This window comes from Drosophila miranda, chromosome XR, assembly GCF_003369915.1.
Source record: "Drosophila miranda strain MSH22 chromosome XR, D.miranda_PacBio2.1, whole genome shotgun sequence".
Classification (NCBI taxonomy): Eukaryota; Metazoa; Arthropoda; class Insecta; order Diptera; family Drosophilidae; genus Drosophila; species Drosophila miranda.
The window spans coordinates 26,314,565-26,342,547 of record NC_046674.1 but is presented as its reverse complement, the minus strand read 5'-3'; the positions used below and the strand labels follow the sequence as shown (position 1 = coordinate 26,342,547).

Here is a 27,983-nt window from a genome sequence, read left to right as displayed (position 1 = left end):
AATGACCAATTATCCGAGGCGTGAGTCATGCGCCGCTACAAGAAAATGTCGGCACAGTTCTCCCAGAGCAGGAAGGCTGATATGCAACGCTGTGGGAAGAGGGAGTAGGTATTGTTAGCTTAAGAATTTGGGCACATATCGTTTCTTTCCGCTGGCAGCAGCCGGTCTCATCGTGGACATTAGTCACAGTTGGTGGTACCATCGGAAACCAGAACCTTGTCGCGGCACTCGCCGGACTGGCAGATGAACTGATCCGCCGGGCAGTCATTTCCGCCGTCACAGCACCAGGAGGCGGGTATACAGTCCTTGTTCCCCGCCACTGGGGCCGCTGTTGCCACACCACCTCCGCTGGCTCATGATGCAAATATACAAGGTGGTCTCGTCGGTAAAAGTCAGTCCCGTAACGTATGCTAGCAATAAGTGCGAGTGAAAAGCACATAGTATAGTGATTGTGAGTGAGACGGCATATGTTGATGTTGATTAACCCTTAACAGGCCCGTGGGATTTAAAATTTCCTATTATAATACAGTGTTGAAGTTTTTTTTATGGTTTTATATTTAATAGTTTTGAATTTGCAAGCAAACGTTGCTTCTGCCTTTCCATGGATATTTATTTGTTAAGATTGTCGGCCTCAACCATTTCCTCATTTTCCATAAGGTCAATGACCACATCCAGGGTGCCAGTCTTTATTTCTACTTCAGATAACCATCTGTATAACGTAGCACGACTAGGCAAAGGAAATCCTTTTTTATAAAGATGGTTGTACGCTCCAGCGCCTGCGGTATGAAGGCAAATTGCCGCAGATATATCCTCCGAATTAAATTTTTGTCGTTTTCCACCACTCTTTAATATTTTGATTTGATTATCCGTAAAAATTTTCCCAAGAGACTTTTCTAATTGGCGCGAGTCCTCAAGCTGCTGGCTTACGCGATGCATTTCCACCTCCATAGCACGAATCTTTTGTCTCAGGCACTCGTTTTCCTTGAACATTGCATGATTTATCATTTCGTCCCTACAGAGCATTTGCATTATTATTTACATTTATTTATATATTTTCACACGGTAAACTTACTCTGTTTGCGTGTTCGAATTGACGAAACCATCTTTTAAACTTTCGTCCTCTCTATCCGGAACGGCGTTATCAATCAATCTCCTCCTTTTATAAGTCTGCCCTTTGTTAGGTGCAGACTTCCACTGGGAAGCTTTGAAATGAGTATCGGAGCATGAATAAATTTTACTCCCGGAACATGATTTCGGCAAAAAGTGCAGTATGTCATTTTTTGTTGGTGGCACGTAAGGGTTAAGAATTTATACAAAAATTCGTCCGCGAACAACCTTCTACATCAACAAGCAAACACGCACTAACGATAAGGGACAACACGAACGAACTTCGGCTCCCAACGAGACCACCTTGTATAATTGCATCATGCGCTGGCTATTTCAATGGCTATGCTATGGCAATGTCGAACGGCTGTCCGGAGTCGGAAAAAGGAGAGCTGAAACCAGTTAACCAGCAACATTGACGTAGCCATGATGCTACATGATGATTTAAGGTGGTCTCGTCGGTAAAAGTCAGTCCCTTAACGTATGTTAGCAATAAGTGCGAGTGAAAGGCACATAGTATAGAGAGTGTGAATGAGACGGCATATGTTGATGTTGATTAATCCTTAACAGGCCCGTGGGGTTTAAAATTTCCTTTTAGAAATCAAAGAGGTGAAATAAAAATACCACCACAATTACTAATTACTTATTACTAGAAAGGTGTGTAAGGATTAGTAATTTAATAAGAGGAAGAGAATTAGTGGTGGATATGATATGGTAGAGGGAATTATAATTCGAGCATAAGACCCTAAACGGTTCATGCAAGGAATAATTCGATCTAAAAAGTGGAAGGAAAAACGGTATAAAATTTCCAGTAAGTCTAATAGGAATCGTAAAGTTTATGCGGCTTAACAGATCAGGGCTGTCTATGACACCCCTGATCAAGTTGTGCATAAAAATCACACCAAGCATTTTTTCTACGGTTAACTAAGGATGGGAGGTTTAATAATAGCAGTCTACTAGAGTAAGATGGGACTCTCACACCTTCATCCCAGTTAAGGCCCCGCAGAGCAAAAAGTTTTTCTCTACTGATTCTATACGGTCCTGGTGTACTTTGTACTGAGGGCACCATACACAGGAGCGGTATTCTAAGATCGGACGAACAAGCGACGTATAGAGAGTCATTGTTATATAGGGGTTGTCAAATTCCTTTGACCACCTCTTTATAAACCCAAGCACGCCCATGGCCTGGGCGACCTGGAACAAAGATAGCTAGAAATCCATCTCAGCAGGTTGGGCGGAAACCCTAAAAGGTCAAGTTTATGCGCTGGTTTGCAGAGTCGAATGCTTTACTAAAGTTAGTTTTAATAATTTTGCATTTGCAAGCAAACATTGCTTCTGACTTTGCACGGATATTTTTTTGTTAAGGTTCTTAATTCTAAAATAAATTATAATTTTAAAATCAAATGATTCTACGTCTATGTTAATATTTACATTTTGTGCAGTCATTAATAATTTTGCCTTGACATTTGTGGTTAAATTGAAATGTTCTTTTACATTATGTATAAATATTAATTCTAATTCTTTGATTTTATTTTTAAATTCTTCAGACGGTTTTATTAGTGCGCTTTTTTACGCTATTAGTACGCTTTTCCTCCGAACCGATGGCGTGGCTGTTCCCGTCAGCTCTGCGCTTGGGTAAGCTCTGACGCTCCGCCGAAGGGCTCCAGTCGAGGGGGTGATGTACTAACAGTCATATGAACAGACCCTTCAGGAGGACTATCGCAATCGCGCTGTGAGACATCAATAGCCACATCACCAGCCATGGGCTCAGCCATCAGCACAGAAGGCAGCATGGTCGATTGGTGCAGCTCCAGCGAGGAATAAGACTATGCTCGCACAGCGGGCACGTTCGAAATGCAGGTACTCCTGGTTTTCCTCGATTTGTTCCATGGTGGACAATTGCATCGCCGGCGCAAGCTGCTTAACTGCGTCATATGCCATTCCTTCCTCATAGACACCAGCGTCTTTGAGCAAGTTAATTAAAGCGTGGAAGGACTGGCACCTTTAAATTAGCCAGCCTTGTAGAAAATTGACTCATCAATCGTATAAAAGTATATGTTCAGTGCTGACGATCCTAACTAGCTAGTAATATTCATACCTTCTCCTCGGAGCGCACTTAAACCTCCGCAACGAATAATCTCTTCGGAGCGCACTTAAACCGCCGCAACCAATCCTCTCGGCTACCCCGAAGGACGAGCCAGAAGGAAGATCCGAGCACCTACTAAACTCTGTACCCTTTTAAGACAAAAAAACAACTCTATTTCTTTGTACCGCTTAATTCAGGCCTTATTCTTGAACAACGAGACTCTCTTTCAGCTACTACATCCAGAGATCAAACAAAGGACTCCGCAAAGGACGAAAATCTGTGGCATCCACAATATTGAAGATACGAGAGAAAACCCACAATCATAAAGAATGACCATATCTACCAGATTGTCGAATCTGGGAAGGAATAAATTTGCAGTGGCTACGCAGCGCCCGAAGACATGTTCAGAAACGTTTTCTGCACGCACTCTTTGTCGCTCAATTTAGCCATACTGACTATGTATCGAGTATTAATTTAGAGTTGCGATCGCAGCAGCAACTCACAACGTTCCCCCTCGTTTTTTTCCACTATCGATAATTTGAATAGTGAAAAAATCAATGTCCGAAAGATGCGGAAGATTTAAAATATTTGCACGTCAAAGAGACCTGCTGCTGCCTCCTCTAAACTGTCCAGCAACCTTTGGCCAGCAAAGCGCATGTTCCAAGCCCAGTTTTATTTGGAAGAGGACACATTGTGCGAAAGGGAAAACCACAGCATTAAGAAGATTCTTCTTTTTTTTTGGTCTATATATTTTTATTAAAAACAGCTTTTTTTTGTTGGTTTTGTTTTTGTTTTTGGTTGTTTTTGTTTTTGTAAATAACGTGACGACTTGAAAACAGAAATTAAATAAGTGTACTTTACTCGTAATGTAGTAGAAAGTGTTATAAAAGCAATATTACAATAACTGTGGTAGAATTGGCTCCTAAAATAGATATTTTACAACTGATACCACTTTTTGTCTTTATATTTAAGCATTAATTGATGCGCTGTACCGGTGAAATCTTGAGCTGTATTGGCCATACGCTCGGCGCGCTCCTCCAAAAGATTGAGCTTCTCGCCGCGCTCCATGGCCAGCTGGTGCGCCCGACTAATCTCCGATGCGGCTGTGGAAGCACGTGTGCCGAGCTGCTCCAAATTGGGACCGGGTATATGCCGTGCAACCGAACGATTTGCTTTCCCGCTCTGCTCGCCAACTGAAAACAAAAATACGATGCGACCGAAGCGATTGTTTTAATGAACGGAGTCCAATGTTTTGAAGGGAATCTCTTAGCCACTCTACTCTTGTGGAAACTTACAAAGCTCTTCGCGATCCAAGAGTTTGGCCCCGCCGCCAAATAGACCCTTAAAGAAACCCTCCTTCGGTTGTTCGGGCATTTCGTGTACCGAATATAGTTCACCCATCATCTCCAAAATAAATTGACTGAAAAATTTAAAAAAAAAACCTTTAGGATAAGGGTACTATTCAGAGGCTGTAAGTTGGTAGCTTACCAGAATTCCGATGATATCGTGAATTTTTGAATTTCGGTGGGCGATGCCATGTACAATCCATGACCTTTATGACTAAAGCAAAAAATTTTTGATATTCTGTGTGGGATATACAAGAATATACGAAATGAAATCAGTCTGCAGGGACCAGGCCTTTGCTACAACCACTTACTGATTTGTGTCTTCATGAACAATGATCTGTTGACCCCATATCGAAAGCATTGGATCCACAATTCCCTGTTTACATTTTGTTTGAAAACTGCAGAGAGAGAGAGAGAGAAATGGCAATCGAAAGGGTTTCTTTGGTCTCAAGACCAGAGCTCTGCTCTCACCTTAACTCCATAAGCGGTAAGAAATCAGTATCCAATAACAGTTTTAGACTAGGAAGACTATGTACCATTAGATGGCCATTCGAAAGATAGGTTGCTAAGCAAGAGCCATCTGAAAAAAGGACAGAGAGGAAGAGAGAGAGAGAGAGTTTTATTCCAGACGGGAGGGGGGCAGATCGAGTTTTTTATTCTTATACATACCCTTCATCGTGATAGTTTCTGCCTTGACTGCAAAATCCATTTCCGATAATTGTATGCGATTAATGCAGCACTGATTGGCCACATCGAAGACTTTTGTTTGTTTCTCGCTTGCAATAACGATATATTGTCGATCGGTGAGTGTTTCCAGGCCGGTGCTGATGCTGCCGATAATGCCGCTGCTGCTGGTACTCGCACTGCTGCTGATAACGCCTCCGACAGCGCCACTGCTGCCTGCACCGGCGCCAGCTGCCCCACTGACACTGCCCGCAGCCCCACTGCCAGCTGCAGCGCCAGCGGTTCCTGCTGCTCCAGCGGCTGCTCCACCGCTGCCACCACCGCCAATGCCAATGCCACCGCCACCGGCACTACCCGCCACGCCTCCAGCGACCGAAGTGTTTGGTATTGTATTGGCAGTTGTTGGTGTGAAAGTGGGACTGGTGCGGCTGCTGCTCTTAGTGGGTGTGCCTGCAACAGATGCGGATGAGTAATGGATGGTAATATACATATATGTAGTATATAGAATGGGATAGATTACGATCTGTCTTGTCCCTTTTCTCGTCACGCCAGGTCTCAAATGTATAGGGTATGATCGATCCGTATGAGTCTAAAAAAGACATGGAAGTTATGGAGCCTTTGAGTCGAACCACGGGGCCGCCTACAACAGAAAGAACAGAACAGATTATATTTAGATAGAAGATTAGAGAGATTTAAAGATTGGCCGCGTCCACCATCGCACCTTGATCAGGGATCGGTGATGGATTTATAACGATTGTGCTTAGTGATTATGAAATGGAGTGTAAATACACAAAGTACGATCCATTTTCTTGATTCATGATGTGTTTATGTGCTGTTGTCTTAAATTGATAGCTGACTTATGTAAGAAAATGAAATGAACACAGCCAAAATGAAGCCATATGAAGAATTATTCCAATTTGAAGTGACTGATTTTGAGGTTCTGAGACGATTGTATTTACGACGGCGCGATAGTAAGGAATGTGTCTTAATCGTTGAGCCAGTACCTGAGGCATGATACATTGTACTGGTAAACTCGGCCATTCGTTCTTACCATTTATTGTTATCAATACTGGCTGAGATTTGCGCACATCTCGTTCCGGCATGGTTATGAACAAGGTCAGTATTGAACCGAAACTAGTTCCAATCCACAAAGTAGGAACAAGTGTCAAAATATCTACAATTAATACAGAATAAAGAATACAGAACAAAGAATACAGATTAAAGCTTATTGCTGATTGTTCTACTTTTGTTGGTTTCTACTTTACCATTTCGTTTTGCATAACTCTCGATAAAAGCTAAACAGGTAACAGATTCAGAGGAAGACATATCAATGCTGGACATTGACGATGATCTGGATCGTGAGAAAGTTCCATCCAATTTATCTGTAATTTAGTTTTGGGGTTTGTTTTTTTCATTGTTTTCAGGGTCAAAATTTGTTTAGTTGATGATCGCATACAGATACAGAAAAAAGACAAAAGAATAAACAAAATGACATCAAAATTGTTAAATATTTTATGATATTATCAAGTCAAACAGAGAGAGAGAGAGAGGCAGATAGAGAAATAGATATATATAGAGTGATAAATAGAGAGAGAGAGAGAGAGTAAAAGCGGCGGGCGGTAGTAGGCAAATTAGTTTTGCTTAAATATTTAATCGAATTTTTGTTTTATTTTCTATTCGAATTAGAATTACTGTTTTTGCCTTTCTTTTGCACTATTTTTGTTTTGTTTTTTGCTTTGCTTTGCTTTGCACAAAACTATCAAATCGCTAGGCTGCCTAATTATTGCGGTTCTTGCTCTATGCTTGTGTGTGTGGGTGTGTGTATGGGTTTGCGTGTGTGATGATGCCGTCTTCATTCTTCTTTCGGGCACAATGCAGCCCTGAAGGAAAGTTAACGGCATCTTGTACGTACACCTCTACGGGCGGCGGCCGTTTAACCCTAGAACGGCACACAAAGTGATATACAAATAAATACTCAACATTTTCCATGGTTTCATGATTTTGAAAAACACTTGATACGCTATTCTTTGGGGTCACCGCTCTAGGGTTTCATTTTCGTTTTCCTTCTACGAATAAGTGTATACGAGTACTTGGGTTAAGGTAATCTTTTGCTGGGTAAGCTTTCTATGGATTGAGATTGAGTGAGTGCAATCGGTTAAGCGGCAGGCGTCTGACTAAATATAAACCAAACAAAATCTTGCTTGCATTTGTGTGCAGCTCTATGCATGTACATATGTATGTGTGGTAGTGTGTGAAAGTGTGAGTGCGCGTGGGTGTGTGTGTGTGTGTGTGAACTATGCAAAAGTCGAGAGTTTTTGCCAATGCAAATTCCGATCTGGGGGCTTGTACTCTATACTATATATGTAGTAGGTGGTATATTCCAGTTAGTATAATTCTTGGTTTAATTGTTGCTGTTATCGTTATCGTAATCGTTATTGTTTGGTTTTTGTTTTATTATTATTTCATTTTTAAAGCGTGCCAAATGCAAATACAAATACCGACAGAGAGAGAGAGAGAGAGTGAAAGATATATAGGTATAGTAAGAGACAGAGAAACAGAGCAAGAGAGAGAAACGAGGATAGAGAGAGAGAGAGAGAGATAGCGAACGAGCGAGCTAGCGAGCGACGGATAGAGAGAGATAGAGAGAGAGAGAGAGAACATATTCATATGCAGTTATATATTTATCTAGAATTATCTAAGGGTACAAAGAGAGAGACAGACAGAGAGAGAGAGAGAGAGCGAGCGAGCTAGCGAACGAGCGAGAAAAAGAGACAGATAGAGCTCCAACTCCAACCGCCCCCCGCGCACCAATTAAAAAACCAAAATTCAAATCAAAATTCAAATCCAAATTCAAAGACAGCACCACACACACACACACACGAACACGCACACGCATACGCATACGCACACACCGCTGAAATGCTGGGGGCTGGCTGAGGGGGAGAGGGGGGGATGGCGGGCGTGCCTCTGGCGAAAGGCAAACCACACAAGCAACGTGTCAAGTGACAGAGAGACAGAGACAGAAAGTGTACGAGCGAGAGCGAGAGAGAGAGAGAGAGACAGAGAGGAAGACAGAGAGTGTGTGTGACCTGTGCTGTGCTGTGTGTACGCGCGAGAGTGAGACGGAGATAGTCAGACACCGAGAGTGGGTGGGTAGGGTCTACACGTATGTGTGTGTGTCTGTGTAAGAGAGAGAGAGAGAGAGAACGCATGTTGTTTCTGTGATTTGTTGGTGCATTTGTTGTTGCAGTATTGCTGTTTGCTGTAGTTGTTGCTTGTTGTTGTTCATGTGGTTCTGGCTGTTAACGGTAGTTTTGCTGTTTGCTGTTAGCCGTTTACTGCCAACAAAACTGTGCTCTGTTAACGGTAGTTTGGTTGCTGTTTGCTGTAGTTTGTAAACACTGTGCTCTGTTGTGCTCCCACCTTGTGATTTGGACTTTTTTAGGGACTCGTACGATGTCACTGACTGCTGTTGCTGTATTACGGATGTTTGATGCTGATGCGGATGCGGATGCTGATATTGATGTTGATGCGCACCTGCACCTGCACCGCCTCCACCTCCACCTGCACCGCAATCGAATGAATCAACGTCAAAGGACTGCATCGCCGCCAACGTAGAGCTCAAGCTTGACTGCTGCTGCTGCACGAGTATCTGCTGCATCTGTTGCTGCTGCTGCTGATGATGTTCAACGACGCCAACGACGCCAACGACGCCAACGCCGCCAACGCCGCCCGCACCTGCGCCAGCTTTGGCACTACCACTGCCACTGCCACTACCAATACCACCAACACCAACACCGACACCGACACTAGCAACACCCGCACCTGCATCGTCTGCACCGTAAACTGATCCCGCTGCTGCTGCTGCCGCTGCTGATGCTGATGCTGCTGCCGCTGCTGCTGCTGCTGCTGCTGCTGTCGACGACGAGGACGCTGAGGACGAGGCTGCTGCTGTTGTCGCTGCCCCAGGGGACGATGACAGCAACGAAGGATCGCTGCCGCCACCGCCGCCTATCGTCTGCTGTAGGGGCTGCTGCTGCTGCTGCTGCTGCTGAAGCTGCTGCTGCTGCGATGCATTTGCGGCTGCGCTTGCATTCGCCGCATTGCCGGCTCCGCCGTTGATCTGAGATAATCCGGAAATAAACGGTAATCATAATGGGGAGACACGAGAGAGAGAGAAAGAGAGAGATACACACACATAGTGGGAGAGAAAGAGAGACAGAGAGAGAGAGAGAGAGAGAGAGAAAGATAAATGCACTAAATGATTGAATGGATCGGATCACAGATCATCATTTTGTTTCTTTTGCTTTCTTCTTCTTCGTCTTCTTCTACATCTTGTTCTGCTTGTGGATTTTCTTTTGTGGGTTTTTTTTTGTGCTGTGTCGAGTGTTTGTTTGTGTGTGTGTGTGTGTATGTGCGAGTGAGCATGTGTAGCATACTTTCTGTCTGCGAAAAGCTTAACATAACTGTTAACGAAACGAGTGCAAGAAACGAAACATCAAGAGAGTGAGAAAGTGAGAGAGAGACCAGCAGATATATGTATGCATGTGTGTGGGTGTGAGTGGAGACCGAACAGATGTCAGCTATGTGGTTGTGTGGGTGTGTGCTTGAGTGAGACACAAGATATGGAAAGATCACAGATGGGGGGGCAAAGAGGATTGAGAGGCAGTAGTACAGTAGTACAGTGGGATATGCGTTAAAGTGAGAAAATAAATGACACGACCCACAGATGTGAGTGTTTTGTGAGTGTGACACAGGGGTGCGTGTGAATGAGAGACCAACACAGATGTGAGTGTTTGAGTGAGTTTCTAGTAACTTACATTTATTTTTCTTACGAGTGCAACGGTTATATGTATGTATATGTAAGGACGAGTACACAGCGAGAAAAACATGGGTGGACTGGTCCATTGCAGTGACGGGCAGTGTTTCGAGGAACGTGATTCGGGACACGATACTTAAACATTTATTAAACACAATCACGACAATCAACACAATGAAATATACTGCATGTACATATGTGTATGTGTATAGACATAAAATAAAAAATACGGGCGAGATAGACAGCGAGATGGAGACAGACAGATATGTATGCAGAATATGTGTGTAGGTATTTATATGTACGACAGATCGAACAAACTGATGGGTATATCTGCTGCATACGAGAGATAAAACATATATAGAACACGTACACATGTAGTACTTGGGGTGTGATATACATATGTACATATGCATGTTTAAGTATATGTATATATTAGCGTGTGTATTATATGTGAATATTCGATTCATAATTAGCAAAGTATGTATATATATATATATATGTATATTATATATGCATGTATGTGTGGAGTTTATGTAGTATATGGTTAAAGCTTAATAAATTTTTGTTGTTTTTTCTTATTAATCATCGGTTTTTTTCTGGTTTTTATGTACAAGTGAGATGTAAGAACTGGGGGGGGGAAAAAGCAGCTCTAGGCGATAACGAAAAAACGCAAAAGCAACGATTAACGGGAAAGCTGAAAGCCTTTTGCAAGCGATGTATCGACTTATCGATAGCCAGAACACACATACAATTAAATCGAGAAATCGAAATCGAAATGAAAAGGAAGAAACCAACGAAAAACGGAACGGAACGCAGAAATGCTCAACTCAAACAGCTATCGATCACCATTATTATCGACAGTTTTCCCCACAAATCCCCCGCTGGACAAGGGGGACGGGGTGGTGGTGTTGGGTCTAGGGACAGAGAAAAATCCTCAACCTGCAACTAGAATGGCGACCAACAAATGCAATTCCCAAGGAAAAACAGGGGACAGGCGACAGGGGACAGGGGACAGGCGACAATGGACAGTTGACAGGAAAGCTGAGCTGGGCCCCTGGAGCTTGGAAAACCCGGCTGCTGGCTCACCTCGATCAGTAGTCATTTTGCTGTGGTGTGGTGTAGAGTTGTTGGTGGTGAATGGGTGGGTGGGAGAATGCTTCGCCGTTTCGTCGATGACTGATGGAACTTACACGCTAAGAATATACGGATACGGGGCTTGTATTACAGCACAACAATCAACATTTAAATTTCGTATTTTCAGTTTTAGTTTAAGGCTTTGGGTTTTAGGTTTTAGGTTTGTTTTGCACAGTGCATACACATACATAGGTATAGGGTGGTAGGTAGACTGAGGTGTATAGTGGTGTGGTGTTTTGTGGTGAATGCCCTGAAAGCTCCCTCCCTTTGCTTACTTTTCAGATCTTAAATGTACTATATCAAGTCTTAAAAGGTACGTTTATAAAATATATGTGTGTATGTATGGTATGTATGTAGATATTTGCAGAATTTTATACGTTACTTTACACATTTGTACTCGTATGTATATGGGTGTGGTGTTGTGGTGTTGTGGAGTTGAGGAGTTGTGGTGTTCTGGTGTTGTGATGGTGGTGCTTGTGCTTGATTGTGATTGTGATTGTATTGTGAGCTGTGTGAGTGATTGACTCGACTGTGCGTGTGTGGTGCCTGGTGTGGTGATTGGTGTTGCTTGTGATTGTTGTTTTTCTTGTTGCTGTTGTTGTTGTGGTGGTTAAATGATTTACCAAAGAACTTCCATACAATCACATAAAGGCAGTTGTATTGCAGCTCTTCTGCAGCCGTTGTCTAGTTTTTAGAGGATAAGAAGAAGAAGCATAGATAAGAGATTTCAAAAGTATTTTTGATTTGTCGATTGTTTGAGAGTTTTGTTGTTTGTTTGTTTGTTTGTTTCTTTGTTGTTTGCTTGTTTGTTTGGAGTGCTTATGTTATGTATGTGGCATTACATTGTTGTTTTTGGTTGCTTATTCTCATACTCGTTATATTAGTATATCGTAGGTAGTATTATAATTATATTAGAATACATTTACATTACACTGATCTTTCACTGATTTGTATGCTCTCTAGAATAGTATGCTCTACAAAGTACATACATGTTACATACATAGCTTTTCTATACACAAAATGCAATTTTGTTTCAGCGCTTTGGTTCTTATTCAAAAAACAACAAAAAGCAGGATCTTGTCTTTTCTTTTTTTTTTGGTTTCGGTTAGGTTAGGGTTTTCTCAGCTCTAGATTTTGGATTTTGGATATCGGATTTACGATTTACGATCTTATTTATGCACATCTCTAGCCGTACAATAGGGCACCAATGCGCAGGGAGGCGGGTGGTTGGTCGGGGGTCGAGGGTCGGAGGTCGGTTTAGGGTGGTTGGAATTAGGAGATTAAAGGGTACTAAAAGTACAGTTGCTTATGTTTTTGGCGGCTAATGTCTACTACATCTTGCACAAAACGAAAACAAAGATCGAAACAAAGCAAAGATACAAAAACAGAAAGAAGCGAAAAACCAAGAGAGAAACCCAAAATGGGAAGCAGCAGAAAAGAGGTGCCCCAAAAGCGGCAGGTACTAGGGGGAAAATTCAACAGCGAACCAGCGACAGAACACTGGGAAAAGGAGGGGGGCTGGGGGGACTGGTACCGGTAGGAAGGGGGGTAACTCCGTTGCAAGGCATGGTAAATCTTCTAGCAACTTCTATCTCCCATCCAAAGTGGTGTATGGATACATTTTTCTTCCGGTCTATGAATTGAGTGAAGGAGTGATTGATTGAGTGAGTATGTGAGCGAGTGTTTGTGTGTGTGTGTGTGTGTGAGTGTGAGAAGGATGGATGCCAAATTGGAGAGGATTCTCTTTTTGCCGCTGCCTGCCTGCCTGCTGCCTAGCGATCACACAGCACGCCCGCTCGCTCGTTCGCTCTTCTGTAAGCTAGAGGGAAAGGGTGGGGGAGGGGGTACACTCTCCGCGAGGGAAAGAGGGGGATGGAGAGACAAAGACAGAGAGACAGAGGCTCGCTCTCTCTGTGGATCTGGACCCCGATGGGGGCCATACTTACGCATCTTCTTGCTCAGGTTGCCGCCCATCAGCGGCGACACGTCGTTCTTCATGGCCCGCACCCCGCCGCGCAGGTCACGCGGCTGGTACTTGATGTTCGGAACAGAGAGCAGACGCTGGTCGCGCGACTTCTCCTTGAACCGCTGCCGTGTCGGCTTTATCGGCGCCTGCGACTCGCCGGAGAGGGGCAGGTTGTTGGGCCGCTCACCGCCCTCTGCACCACTGTTCAGAGACTGTTCAAAGTCCACGCGCTTACCGCTGACCGCTGATGCAGCCGCCGCTAAAATAACCTCGCCGCTGTAGCCGTCCGGCGAGTCCGTGGTGGAGGAGCGGAACTTGCCGCGCATCGCCGCCGACGACGACGACGACGATGGCATCGGCATCTCAGGGTCTTCGCTGTTGAGCGCCATGCTGGCCGCCGCCAACCCTGCATCCTCCTCCCGGCACTCGAGGGCCTCGGCAGCGACTATGGCAGCCCCTGCGCCATCGCCAGCGCCAGCGACAGTGGTTGGCTCCTCGCCGGCACCCTCCGGGGAGCTCTCCTTGGGGGTGTAGAAAATAGAGGTGTTCTTGATGGACTCGAGATCGGTGTTGACGTTGAGCCCGCCGATCTTCATATTGACTTTCGATAATTGACGCTTCAAATTGAACGTTTTCCAGGACATCGACTTGCGTCGGTCCTGCAGCTCCTTGGGAGCTGGCGCCGCCATCACTTCCTCGCGCAGTGGGCTCTTGGCCATGGCGGTGGCGGCACTGGCGGCCGTGCTCGCCGCCGCTCCACTCAGCAGCGTCTCCCGGCTGCTGTTGATCACCTGCTGCGGGTAGGCGACTGTCCCAGTCCCAGTCCCGGTCCCGGTCCCTGTACCCGTCACTGCCCCTGCCACTGCTGATGCTGCCGCCGAATCGGGACCGCTGCTGGGGGAGGTGGGCCGCGAGGTGCTCGAGGATTCGTTGGCGGCCGCCGAAGCCGACGCCGGGGTTGCGGGTGCACCTGTGGCATACGCCTCGGTCGCCTCGGGTATGAACTCGATCGATGGACTGTCCGGGCTAGTCGTGTCGTTCAGCTAGATTAAGCGGGGTGTTGGGGGCATAATTATAATTTCGTTTTCGATCAGGCATCAAATAAAAGTTGTCGTTGGGGTTCTGGTTGTCGGTGGGTTTTGGTTTTGGTTTTGGTTTTGGTTTTGAGGGTTAGGGGGGGAGGGAGGTAGCACGGTATAGATACATATTTTGGTTTTGTTTTTTTTTTGTTTTGATTTTTAATTTTCTTTACGGCAAACCAAGAGAGGCAAAAGGAAGAGCACATCAGTTTGGGGAGGAGCAACCGATCAGCATGTACACACCATTTTACGTTGAGTTTTTTCAGCTGTTAGCGAGATGCTAACGAGATGTGACGACCATACTCTGAGCTAGTCCCAGAAACGGCTGGGAATTCATTGAATGAGAAGCGTTTTAATTGCACAAGGCTTTCAATTGAAATCAAGACTAAGTCTTGGGGACTGCAGAATCTGAGATACTTAGGGGAAAAACATTCCCCCGGTAAGCAATCCTCTGGATCTAGTGAGATCTTACACAAAAGAAGGGGAATCGAATGTTTCATCCTGCTAGGAGTATTTTTGGCGTCTTTATCACACTCTGCAGAGTTCCCGTTAATGTTACGGTAAGCTCTCTCTCTCCCGGTGCAGCTTAGCTAGTCATTGCACTCGCTCCCTCTCGAATAACGAGTGCTTTCTCACTCCACTGTTGTTGTTCCTCTCCTCTTTGCATATTTGGTTTGCTCAAAGCTTTCGTTTCTCTTTTCTGTGTGTGTGTGTGTGTGTGTGTGTGTGGGGTTTAACAGGGGGAACAGGGGTTAAGGCTTTAGGGGCTTGGGGTGTTTTGGGGTGGGAGAGTACTGTACCAACAATATTGTATGTACAAGTTAGTTAAAGGTTTGCTTAGATTTTTTTGGTTTTTGGGGGTTTGTTTTAGAAGAGGTTTAAACTTTAGGCAACGTTTTAGTTAGTCTGTTATACAACGGGTATAACAAAGGGGTTTATAACAGTTTAAGCTGCAGTTTTTGTGCTACTTATACACGCACGCACGGCACATACACATACACAAACGATTGAACACACACGCACAGGCAATATAACTATTTTGATTAGATTTATGTTTAGGTTTAAGATTTGGAATAGAAATTTGTTTGGTTGGGGTTAAAATTCAAATGTAGTTACTACTTTCAATCCATCAATCAATCAATCATGTTATATTATGCAAATGCTTTGTATGTGTGTATATGTATATCAAACATTGAGTGGGAGAGAGTGGATTTGTGGAATATGTTACATAAGGTGAAAGAAAGGCCAAAACACGCGCATACTTTCACTCGTTCCAATCAATCAATGAGTTAGTACACAGTGACAGAGAGAGAGAGAGAGAGAGAGAGAGAGAGAGAGAGAGAGAGGGAAAGAGAGAGATACAGACAGGGACAGAGAGAGAGAGGAGTTTTTGTTGTTTCTGTTTTATTTTTTATTTATTTTTTTAATGTTGTTTCTCTTTGTTGTAGTTTTAGTTGCTGTTGTTATTGTTGTTTCTTTTTTATTTATTTTTTTGGGTGTTCGCTAGGCTTGACAGACACAACAGATCAATCAGATGGGGGATTTGGAGAGCAGAGCACAACACATTTACAACAATCAAAGCCATCAATCAGTGTTCAAGGCATGTCAATGCGATGGTCTGTCTGGGCGTGGCAATCAAATGTATGCCAAAAAAAAAAAACAAAAATGAAATCAAGAAACACCAATCAATCAATCATCAATCAATTGAGGCAAGCTTTCGTGCAAAAAAAACCCAAAAAAAAAATCAATCAATCAATTAATGTACGATTTACCATGCTGCGTTTTGTGCGTTCTGAGACAGAGACTGAGTGAGAGAAAGAAAGAGAGAGAAAGGAAGACAGAGATAGGGTAAGACACAGAGAGAGAGAGAGAGAGAGATAGAGAGTGGAAGAGGGAGAGAAAAATGCATCAAACTCAAGGAAGAAACAGTGGAAAGGAAACCGTACAAAGAGAGCAGGACGGATAGATACAAAGATAGTACTTAGAGTTAGAAAAGGATGGATAGGTAGCCATAGTTAGAAATAGAGAGCAGGATGGATAGACAGTTAGAGTTAGAGAAGGAGGTGGGGCTAGAGCAGCCCGCGGACGACACGCGTCAGAGGGGGCGTACAGTACACACTAGCAAAAAGATACAGATACTCGTACTAGAATAAAAACACTAAGCTAGTATGACTAGATAGAAATGTTTAAATATAAAGATATATAAATAGATATACATATACGCTTGCTTGCTTGCATTTGTGTGTGTGTGTGTGTGTGTGTCTGTCTAAGTATTGGTTTCGGTTATAAATCTTTCAGTTCAAAAATGCCACACAAATTCCAAAAAAATACTATGAGTGAGACAGAGAGAGAGATAGAGAGAGAGAGGCAGAGGGAGAGAGAGAACGAGAGGGGAACAAAAGGTCAACAAAAAAAACCACAACAACAAAAAAACATAAACCAAAACAAAATCTGTTGTCTACAAAATCGTTTATGTCATACAAATATGTAAGGTTTAGCTATAGATTAATGTAATCAATCAATTTTGGTTAGCAGTAATTACTCGTACAAATCAAAGCTTAAATGTAGATCAAATATACAGTATGTTATGTATAGGTATAGATATAGATATATGTAGATATAGATATACATACATATGTATGTATATATGTATATGTTTTTGGTGAGATATGTATGCATGAGAAGAAACTGGTTGTTCAGTGTAGGTCTCGATTTCCGTAGCATACTTATGGGGGCGAATACTTTTCAGTCTGTCTGTGTATCTGTTTCTGTTTCCGTTTCCGCTAACGGATATTCTGTTTCTGTGTCTGTGTCAATGTCTGTCTGTGTGTGTGCGTGATATATCAGTGTATTCTTGTGTATGTGTCTGTGTGTATATATATATGTATGTATATATAATCGGTGTAATCGGTTTCGCTGTGGCTATTTAGCTCGGTGGCAGAGATCAGAGATCAGATAGAGAGAGAGAGAGAGTGTGAGAGAGAGAGGAGGAGGGCACTTACCTGATCTGAGCTGGGCGATCGGCTCTGCTCCTCTTTATTCTCAATGCGTTTCGGACTTTTTGGTGTTCGCGAGTAAGGATCATGTGCGCCATACAGATCGGGGCATGCAACACTCAAGAGGCAAATTTTTTGGATTATATCAATTATGACAAGTCCATATTCGGTACCATAAGCCATTCTAAAAACAGAAAATATTCATATATATTTCCAAAAATCAACTGCATACTAATCAACGCCAAAAACAAAAACGAAAACAATACGTATACGTATACAATATACATATATGTATGTATCGCAACACGATACCAAAAACATACCACTGAAAATACTGAAAATGTATGAAAATGAAACGGAAAACGGAAAGTACCAATGTATATGAACAAATTTCAAAAGAAAAAAATAGCGAGTATAAATATAAATAGAATACGTAAGAGTTATAGATTAGAAACAAATTAGATACAAAAAATTATAGCATAAAAAAATACAAGAAAAATACCAAAATGATATCAAACCAATAAGAAAAACATTCTGAGCTGAAAATAGTACAAACAAAGCGCATTATAGTTGAACTGCATCAATAATCAAATGAATAAAATAAAGAAATATGCGGAAAATTCTAAGAAACTGCTGCTGTTTCACAATAAATACTTTACTGATTGCAAGAAAGGGGTTAATACAGACTAAATGTGGAAATCAAAACTCATGAAAAAGCATGAAATTACCAGAGAAATAGCCTAAATTACTAATAAATACCAACAAATATACCGAGACTTTAAAAACAAAAAGGTGCGAAAGTAAAGTAAAACAAAGATATACGTAATATGTACGTGGTACGCGGGGTATATGCATATCCCGATAAAGTGCATACAAAACAAAATCAATTCAAACAAAAAAAAAAAACGGGAATACCAAGAAATACAATTACTAAAAATCCTAATAAAAACTAAAGCTAAAGACAAATAAATGAATTATTTTGTCGATGCGCATCACTCACACACGCGCACACACCAGGCACTACAATTCGGTTCCAGTCTCGGTTCGTTTTTTCGACTAGTCTATAGTTTTTTGTCTAGTTATGATCGGTTCGATTTGGGTATCGTGGGATCTGTGTTCGTTCGTATTTTTATCGGTATCTTTAACTGTCTGTTGATCTATTCATCTGGTTTGTGATTCGGGCGGGGTTTTTTCCTCCCAGGTGGGAGTGGGATTCTCGATACTCGGTTCTCGGTCTGCTTGCAACTGTTGCATACTACGGAATACACAACGTAAACAAATTCAACAAAAGCGGTGCTGCTTAGGGGGCTTAGGGCAGAGGCGGGGGAGGCTTAATAGTCGGCGAGCGATACGAGCGATACGAGAGTTACGAGTTTGTTTTGTTTTTTTCTTTGGCTAAGTCTCAGGCGCTTTCAGAAAACGTCATGCATATACGAATACAAACTAGACTACGTCTAAGTATTTGTTTGTTTTTTTTTTTGCTTGTTTGCTTTTTCTTTTGGTTTCTTTGAGGTACTTTTAAGTCCGCTTTTGCCGTGTCCGGTGTCTGGTTGGTGGGTTGGTGGTGGTAGAGGTGGCAGTGGTGGTTGGTGGTGTGTGTACGTGTGTGGCTGGATGGATGGACGGATGGCTAGATGGATGGATCGATGGATCGATGGATGGTTAAGGCGAGTGTGGCAGGATGGAGATGACATTAGGAGTGGAGGAGAGCCAGGAGAAGCGTATGTGTGTGGACTACACTACTCACAGGCCATAACTGGAGCTGATGCACAGCGATGTGACCTGAACATTCCGGCGATTGGGTCCGGTGGTGAGGCAGACCAACTGCGACTGAAAGCCCGGCGGCTTCCGCTGTGCCCCAAAGCGAACCTTCAACGAGCAGTCCGTCGTCTGTGAGTGGAAGCAAAACAATCAATTGGGAATGGAGAGAATTGATCCATGTACCGTACCTTGTCCGAGTCACTTGACTCCGTTTTCTGCACCTGATGGCCAGTTAGGAAATCGCATTCGGGACTCGTGCCGTAAATGTCATCAAAATTCTCATAGAGTATGGGTATTTCCAGCACGAGGACCTCCGATGTGGACTCGACCTTCCGAAACTTAAACAACATCACCTGCCCCATGGCCCCGGCCACGCAGAGGCGTCGCGACTCCGAGCAGAGGAATATCAGATGCACGGCCAGTGGATTGTCGGCATCCGCGTGGGCCTGGGCCGCATGAGTGCGCGGCTTCTCGAACATTTTGGCCGTTTTCAGCTTGTAGAGTATCTGAAGTGTGCCGGCACCCGAGTCCCAGAACTTGAGGCTACCATCCTGGTGCCCGGTGATGACAATCTCCGAGTAGCTGCACGACGCCGGCGACCACTCCCCGCCCGATATTGGCCATTCGCGCTCCGAGAAGCAACTTTTTTTACTTGTCGTTGTCCGACCAACCTATGGACCACACAAGAGAGATCATTATATCATTATTGAGGGTCAGGGCCCAGGGACGCTCGCGGCGGAGGCAGGTTACTACTCACTGAATAGAAAGCAGGAACCAAATCCGATGGGCAATCGGTTAAATATGTGCAACATGTAACAGGTGATTCGTGTAAGTCCATTGGATAAGGCGATTCAAAACAGGGAAAACCGGGTGTTAATAAGTCTATTAATACTAAGTCGTATTGAAGCAGCACAGCTATTGCATAGGGCTCCTGGGTCTCTGTAAAGCGGAAGGGAAAATACAAGGAACACTATTAGTTCAATAAATCGATCGATATTCATTCAAAGGCATAGGCAGACATTCCAAATATGTACATACTATGCAGTAGATTTCATTCGCTATACGAATTTCCCATAAGCGAACAGACACAAATGGAAATACTACTTGAGAATTATGTTTTTCTAATCTTAAGCCAGTTTGCCAATTTTCTTAGGATGATAGTTGTATTGGCAATATATAATAAACATATCTAGTTTAAGTTGTAGGAATAGATGGAAACAGATGAATCTAATCACTCATCATTACTTTGCTATAGCAAGCTATAGCAAATACTACATAGCAACCAGCGCATAACCAATTTGAAAGTATGTATTCTAGTCGGGCAGACGATCCCCTTTGATGAACAGATGGAAACAACAGACAGAGGTAATGGCATATGTACATATTGATGTTTAACCCATGATTCGTTCTGCTCATGCCCTCTGATGGGAGACTTTACCGCATGGCCAGGGATTCTCGCAGAGGGTGATGAAATCGCATACAGCATGCTCCATCTCTAGCACCGTTGTGGCCTTGCCGACCATCACGGTGATGCAATTCGACTTTGAGCCCTTCTCCGACGGCATGCCACCAGAGAAAATTGTGAAAGTTTCACTGAAATAAAATGAATTCGAAATGAACTATCAATAGTAAAGCAGCAGCAGCAGCAGCATAAGCAAATTGTTTAGCAAAAAGTGCTCACCCAGTTGTGCTGGACTTCAAGTCAACTTTATAGATCGGTTTACACTTTTCCGCATTGCCATCTTTGTTGATTTTTGCTAAAGCAGAGAGAGCAGAGATCAATCAGTGGATGCAGGAGACAGGAGGCAGGATCGTTTGGTGGCTGCAAGACGGGGGAGTGAGGAGAACTTACCGTGCGGACAAACCTGCGACTGGGGCTTCGGCTGGGGCCTAGTTGGCCACGAGCAAATGGAGCCATCCGTGTGCGATGATACAAAGTACTTGCCCTCGTAGTGCCAGGCCAGGGACTTGACAGCCTCGGCCGCCTGCCATCGTATCTCAGCGCATTTCGCCTTCAGATCCCACAACACAAGCAGCCCGCACTCAAATGCAATAAGCAACTAGGTTTCGAACAAAAGAATCAGTACGGAGGCCCATGTACACGGTTCTGTGGCCAGTACTCACCTTGTTTGCATCCAATGGATTATCACATAACGCAATCACAGCACCTGGATGACTAGTTCTAACCCTGCGCACAGAGCACAGAGCACGGAAATGGAAATCATATAATCAAGGACTCCCATCAGTATCGTACTCGTACTCGTACTTACACTTCAATTGCTTTATTCCAGTTAATAATATATCCACTAAGTGCAAATGTATCTATGTGAACAACGTGTATGTTTCCCTTCTCAGTGCCCACGTACAGCCATTTGCTGCCCACGGGCAAGTGTATGCAAGTCACGCTGCAATATGGAAATAAACGTAATGTAAAAACGTAAGCATACTCGTACTCGTACGTTTCGATAATGAATGACATCAATGATTACTAATGGATCCCCCTTGAATTATTGCTTTCGATACTGTTTCTAAGGCACAAAAGGATGAGAGCTCTGAGAGCCCAAAAACTACCAGTTCTTGAAGTTCTAATTGATAGAATATTAAGTAGCTAACTAATAGAGATGCATTAGTTACTGTTTTCTTTGTGTATAGATTCGAAAAAGAATATACATGTATACATTTTATGAACTATTAAAAGAACAATTAAAGAATGATCTTAATTCGATATGTTTCATTCGTAAACGAATTCAATGCAATATCAATTGACCTAAGGTTCGCGTTCATATTTCGAATGATAATGATATTTGTTTTAATTGAAGGAATTACTACAGTAATACTCCTACTCGTACTCGTACTGACTTGTCAGCTAGTTACTGGGAGAGTTTATCTTTCGAATTGATTTACAGTTCAATGGTCAATTGTATAGCAGGTGTATAGCTGCAGCCAAGAACTGCTCTATGTGTTCTATACCACTTTAAAATTTCCCATCAAGTTTCATCGATGATTGCCAATAGACTGGCATATTTCACTCGTTAATTCAAAAGCTAAAACATCCAATCATCCCTTCAATGGTTCGTAGGTGGGACTCACCGCTCCCGCTGAAACTTCAGACTTTGCACAATGCGCGGCGTCTTTTGGCGTATGCTCCACAAGTGTATGGTGTCATCGGCGGTGACGGTGACGAGGGCCCCCTCATTGACCAGGAACTGGGCAAAGAGCACGGCGCACTCGGATTCGCCCTCGTGTTTGGCATGGGCATCGACGCCAGGTTTTCCCAATCTGCATGCGATTCAAGCATTCATAAATAAATATAGGAGAAACAGAAAAAGAAACAGAAACAGATGTGTGTTTCCAATTAGAGACGGCAGGATACAGACACAGCAGCAAAATAAGGATGGCACTCACATGCGAATGTAGCCCGATTTGTCCCCAATCGCTATTAGTTTCTGTACCGGATCGAAGGCAAAGGATGTGGGCGAGTACGGAAAGCCATGGCGAAAGGTCTGCGAAAAGAGAGATGGGGAGGGTTGAGATTAAGAGCGTTAGATGGAATGAATATATGCTGATTCCAGATGGGGAGTTCCACTGGGGCGGTGGAGGGGGGATTGCTGATTATTGATTACTAATTATTGAATCTTGGATGGTTTGGGCATCGGTCATAGCCGCGTGTGTCTTATGATAGATTCAAAAGGGTACAGCTACCAGATAAAACACCCGCTAGCTGCAACAGATGCCATGTCGCGATGTCTGCTCACTTTTTGGGGTGATCGGTTCTTATGATTGGGTTGGGCAGCATTAGTTTGTTTGTTTTCTGGCGATATCTTACTTTCTTCAATGTGAAATGATCGGCCTTGAGCTGCTCTTGGATCTCCTGCTCCTGTCGTGTGGCTTGGGGCTGAACGCTTTGTCGAAATCCATCTAGAACTCCTTTGAATGTGAACTTTTTCATTTTTCTAACATGAGTCGTCCTCCTTCTCCTCCTCTATCACACTCCTTCGTCTTCTTTCAGTACTCTCTGTACTTCTGCAATCTTCTGGATCTCTCTCTCGCTCTCTCTCTCTCTTTCTTTTTCTAGCTAAGGGGAAGGTGGTTTCCGAAAGTGGTTTCCTTTTATTTCTAGCGTTTTACCGGGTTGAGTGAGTGAGAGTCGGAGGTTGCAAGCTGGAACTAGAGCTGGCTGTGGACAGAGTTGGTGCCTTTTGGTGTAGAGGTGTTGTGCCTGGAGGGAAAGGATTCAGCTTGCGAGGAGTACCGAAAAATGTTGGCCCTTTCTTTTGCTTTTGCTCTGATTTGGATCTGGATTCCGAGAGTGATTAGTTGTTGTTTTTGGCAATTAATGTTTGGTAGATCTCGATGTAGTATTTGATTTTTCTTTGATTCTTTTGTTGGGGAGTGAAACTAGGTTAGCAATAGTTGAATTGATAGCTGAAATCGAGAAGGAAACGGAAAGATACATAGGCATAAGTAAATTGATCAGATTCAACAACAAAACTTCGATCCACTCAATATTTTTGATTGTTTGTGAGCTTCAAGAGAGCTTAATTATGTTCCACTTTTGATAGATTAATCATCTGTTCTGGATTACAGTTATCCCGTTTTCCACATCCGATATCGATAGCATTCAAGACACTCACACACACACATATATACACACACACACAATTGCACATCAATTGTCTATCGAGAGTGGTTTTTGCTTTCCTGTTCTGTTCTGTTCATTCTTTTCTTTTTTTTTTGTTGAGTGCCAGGGGATTACATAAACCTTGATTTCTGCCTTTCCTCTTTCCTCCGGGGCAGGGACACGTTGATTAATTAAGATTGCCCCATGAGCACCAGCACTTTGCTTCCCATGCATCCACACAGTAACCCACTGCACCCACCCGTTGTGTTGCATTGCGGGCAAGGAGGGGGCGGAGGGGGGGGGGGGGCCCCAGAATGAAATCAATCTGGGACTTGCATTCAATTCAAAGGTTAAATGGATTTCTGCCTTGTCAAGGGCCTCCGCCCCATCACCACCCCGAACGATTGTTGTTCGTTAATTGAAAGTCGTTTCGTTTCGTTGTTTGCAACATTATGTTGCACAACGTATGAATGCTTCTTGCTACCCCTCCGCACACCCACAGAGAGAGACACGTGTATGCCATAGATACCCATATATGGATATATGTATGTAGATATATGGGCTGCCTATATATGCACTTTTTGATGGCACACAAATCGATTTTTTGTTTCGCACACTCTCATGCACACACACACATACAGTCGCGTGTTTGAGTCAGCTTTCCTTTTTCCTTGTTTTCCCCGTTATTTTTGCTGTTGTTTGTGCTTTTTTCTTTGCTTTTTTTGTATATTTTTTTTTTTGCAATTGTTTACGCTTTGACAAACAAACTCACACACACACGCAATTGAGTAGGCATACTCACACACTTGTGGTATATTTGTGTGTGTGTGTGTGTGTGTGTGTATATAGCGCTGAGTCGGCAGGACAAATGAGCGCAACAGTAAAAAAAAAAAATCGAGTGGGTAGGATCGGGGGGAGCCACAGGGAGCCACACAGGAAAGTGAAAAGCAAATCGTTGCCATACTTTAAATTTAATTCCCGCAAAACAAACATCGCTGAGAGGGGAGCGAGAGGAGAGAGAGCTTACACATGGCGCCTGACCGACGACAGACCTACCCCCCCCCTCCCCACCCCCCTACCACTACCCATACTCCAGCCCAGTGGGTGAGGGGGTGATAATGACAGTGTGCCGTACTCCTCCCCCCCCCCCCCCACCCGCCTCCCCCTCTTCTAATGATGATTAAAATGCCACCGTTGGGGGGAGTGAGAGTGAGTGAGTGTGCGGGAGAGGAACACGAAGACGATGAGAACGAGAGAGAGAGAGAGAGTAGGGGAGTAGGATGCTGCTGCTCAAATCTGTGTATGTATATATGTGTACGTAAGCATATCCCTCTCGCTCTCACTTGACTCCCTCCTTCCCCCTATCCCTCCCCACGCGACACTTACTCACTGTACATGTGTGCGTATAGATAACCTCGATTTACAGATTTTTTTACACACACGGACATTGGGGTACCGTTAGCGTTGCCGTTACCTTTACTGATTTCTGGCTTGTTGCTACTCACATATTTGTTGTTTGTTTAAACTACATCTCTCCTCTCCGCGCACGTTGCCCGCAGCACTCACACTTGCCACTCACACATCTAGAAGTAGAATATGCACTGCCACAAGAAAAAAGAGTAACGATAATAACGAATGTTATTTCCTTTCGCTTTCTTTCGATTGGTGGACGATTGGTGAGGGGAACGCACTTTGGCAGCCTTTTCTTTTGCTCTAGTCTGTTCTACAGCATCTATCTGTGTGGCCCGGGGGGCCCGGGGGCGGAAGGTGTTACTTCACAGAGAGAAAGAAACTAACAAAAAATTGAATCAAAATTCCTGTCAATTGATTTTCTTCACACACACACACGAACAAACAAATATCGAGTGAGCGAATCGCGCGCGCCGTTAACGGTGCTTATTCTAAAGCTTTTCTATCGCCGTTTTATTTCTAGTTTCTTTAGTTCTCAGTGCGAGATTACAGGGGATCTCCGTGCAAGAGAGACAACAAAAAGTAAGCTTCTGGTTAGCTGGTCAGTTGGCTACTGTGAGGCTGGTGCCAATTCTGCTGCTGCTGCCTCTGCTGCTGCTACTTCTGGCAGAGTGTGTGCTGCCAGTGCGAAGGAATTTGCACCTCTTCTGCCCAGAGAGTGCGACCGTGAGAGCGCGCGCGAGAGAGACACACAGAGGGGATGCTCACTAGGACGAGGACAGGACAGGACACACTCCTATCGCACTCCCTCGCACCCACACTCTCAGACACACACACACACACACACACTATCCCTAAATGGCACAGGAACAGGCACACACACACCAGCCGTATGGACTGGCTGATCCTCTGGAATTCCAATTGGCCAATTGCTAATGCGCCATACTTCACGGCAGCGAAAATTGGATTAAATTAAACCTTGCCTTAAATATAATCTCGTGAACTTATTCTGCACACGTGTGCTGGGACAGCAGCAGCAGAAGCTAACATGTGAGCGCTATGTAGTAGCGCCAGATTGTGGGGACCATTGCGCATGCTTACGCTAGGCGCCCCCAAAATTTCGCGTACAGGAAAGGAAAGCAGCAGCAGAGGGAACAGCGACGTGAGCAGAACGTAGCAAAAACAATGCAAAATGTTTTGCGCGCGCGGTCACATGACACGAACACACACACACACACACACACACACACACACACACACACACACAGAACTGTAAAATTTGTTGAGGCAGCGCAGGAGCAGAACCAGCAGCAGAGGCAGCACCACAGCACCAGAACACACACACTCCTTCTCTCGCTCTGCCCCACTACTTGGACCCAACCATGCTCAAATTACAGCTAGTTTCTGGACATTTACACAATTTACTGTTGCGAAACATCTGGAGACAGTTTAGAGCAGCGACGTCTTTGATTTGCGATTTTCTCTTAAATTGGAGGTTTTTTTATTTTGTTTTTATGGCCAAATGGATGTTTCTTGAGAGGGTTTTTCTCCTAGCTACGGGGACACGCGTCTGGACGCTCTTCACCGAAAACTGAACTAAATGGTTGGGAAATTGGTTTCCGCGCAGTTTCCCCCACGTGTATGTATATGGTACATATACACACACACATCCTTCCTGGTGGTTATGCAAAGCAGCAGCAAAGAGTTTAAGGGTTGTCACCGCTGGCTTTGATTTCTAGGCCTAGATTTAGGCACTGCTTGGCAACCCTAGGAATCGATACTTGTTGTGGGTGGAGTGCGTGTGTGTGTGTGAGTGCGAGTGTGAAGACGGAAGACGGGGCATATCTGTTTAAAGAAGGGTGGAAGGGGGTGTACGTACCCGTACATACTAAAAAATGTAATCTGCTAAAATGTAAATACACCCCACCTACAAACACATACATATATTCGAGTGTATATGTAAATATGTATGTTGGTGGAAATTTGCATTGAAATTGAAATGAGTTATGCCTGGAAATGTGCTAAATGTCCTTTAAGCGAGCACGCACTCACACGCAAACACACAAACTAACGGGGGCGGCAGCCAGGCACCAGGACGACGACGCCATTATCAATAACTCAGCAAAGTATGCAATAAAAGGAACAACGCGCGCAGAAAAGCTCTTGCGTCATATGAATAATGTACATAATCTTCCCCAATCTCCACTAATAAGAAACTTGTTGGGCACCAGAGAGCGCGTATAACGATAAAGATATACATTATATGCACATACACAGAGAGTAGGGGTCCACACACATATATGTAAATAACAGCCAGCTCTTGTTTGATAAGCGGTGGCAAATGAGAGTGCATGTGGCTGTGAGTAGTGTAGCGTAGTGTAATGTCAACGTCAAAGATTTACTCTTCTACTCTAGTTTTAGTGATTCATCTGAAGGAGTGGGCTAGGGTAAGCCAGGGCATGGCCCGGCTTGAAGAGTTGCTTCGCTCAATACGCAAATGCAAACATGTTGTCATACTTTCACACACACCAGCACTCACACTACCATATGCACGACGTACGTATTGCGTACAATTATAGTCAGCAACAAAACAATAGAATTTGCATATGCACATTAAAAAAACAAACCCAATATAACATCATCGTCAGCAAAATATCATCAGCACCAACAACAAAAGAAGAGCACATCCAACACCTACACACCCCTCTGAAGGTGACCACCCTAGTCCACTACACAACCGACCGACTGTCGCACAGCGCCCACCTGTTTCATGGCGAATTCCTTCCTGCGTAGGTGGCCGCGCTGGACAGACAGGTTGTCGTTGACACTCGTCACGCTTAACCAATTAGTTAATGCATTGCTCTGCAATTGCTATTGGCCACGATGCCCGAGCTAAACAAAAAAACAAAGGCGAAAATCCGTTCGCAAAACGCGCAGAAAACAGACACGACAGTATTGTTATTAGCTTTAGTTAAGT

General features: G+C 43.9%; 1 protein-coding gene across 15 annotated transcripts; it reads right to left on the bottom strand.

The window, feature by feature from the left end:
* Nucleotides 1-4,028: 4,028 nt before the first annotated feature.
* LOC108152347 (syntaxin-binding protein 5) lies at nucleotides 4,029-27,983 on the bottom strand. 15 transcript variants are annotated; one of them, XM_017281611.2, is made up of 23 exons: nucleotides 27,770-27,979; nucleotides 22,802-23,400; nucleotides 22,381-22,478; nucleotides 22,066-22,254; nucleotides 21,246-21,380; nucleotides 21,100-21,163; nucleotides 20,828-21,035; nucleotides 20,657-20,732; nucleotides 20,414-20,568; nucleotides 19,733-19,914; nucleotides 19,164-19,646; nucleotides 18,962-19,104; nucleotides 17,221-17,398; nucleotides 13,120-14,182; nucleotides 6,486-6,602; nucleotides 6,272-6,394; nucleotides 5,741-5,860; nucleotides 5,206-5,670; nucleotides 5,008-5,116; nucleotides 4,848-4,934; nucleotides 4,679-4,774; nucleotides 4,486-4,610; nucleotides 4,029-4,383 (listed from the first exon to the last, which is right to left on the bottom strand). In XM_017281611.2, exons 2-23 carry the CDS (start codon nucleotides 22,922-22,924, stop codon nucleotides 4,127-4,129), a joined length of 4,596 nt encoding a protein of 1,531 aa, XP_017137100.1. In that variant the 5' UTR covers nucleotides 22,925-23,400; nucleotides 27,770-27,979; the 3' UTR covers nucleotides 4,029-4,126. The 15 variants fall into 15 exon arrangements, with proteins under 15 accessions (XP_017137100.1, XP_033242286.1, XP_017137102.1 ...); XM_033386395.1 differs by lacking the exon at nucleotides 13,120-14,182 and adding an exon at nucleotides 8,644-9,343; XM_017281613.2 differs by lacking the exon at nucleotides 13,120-14,182 and adding an exon at nucleotides 8,758-9,343.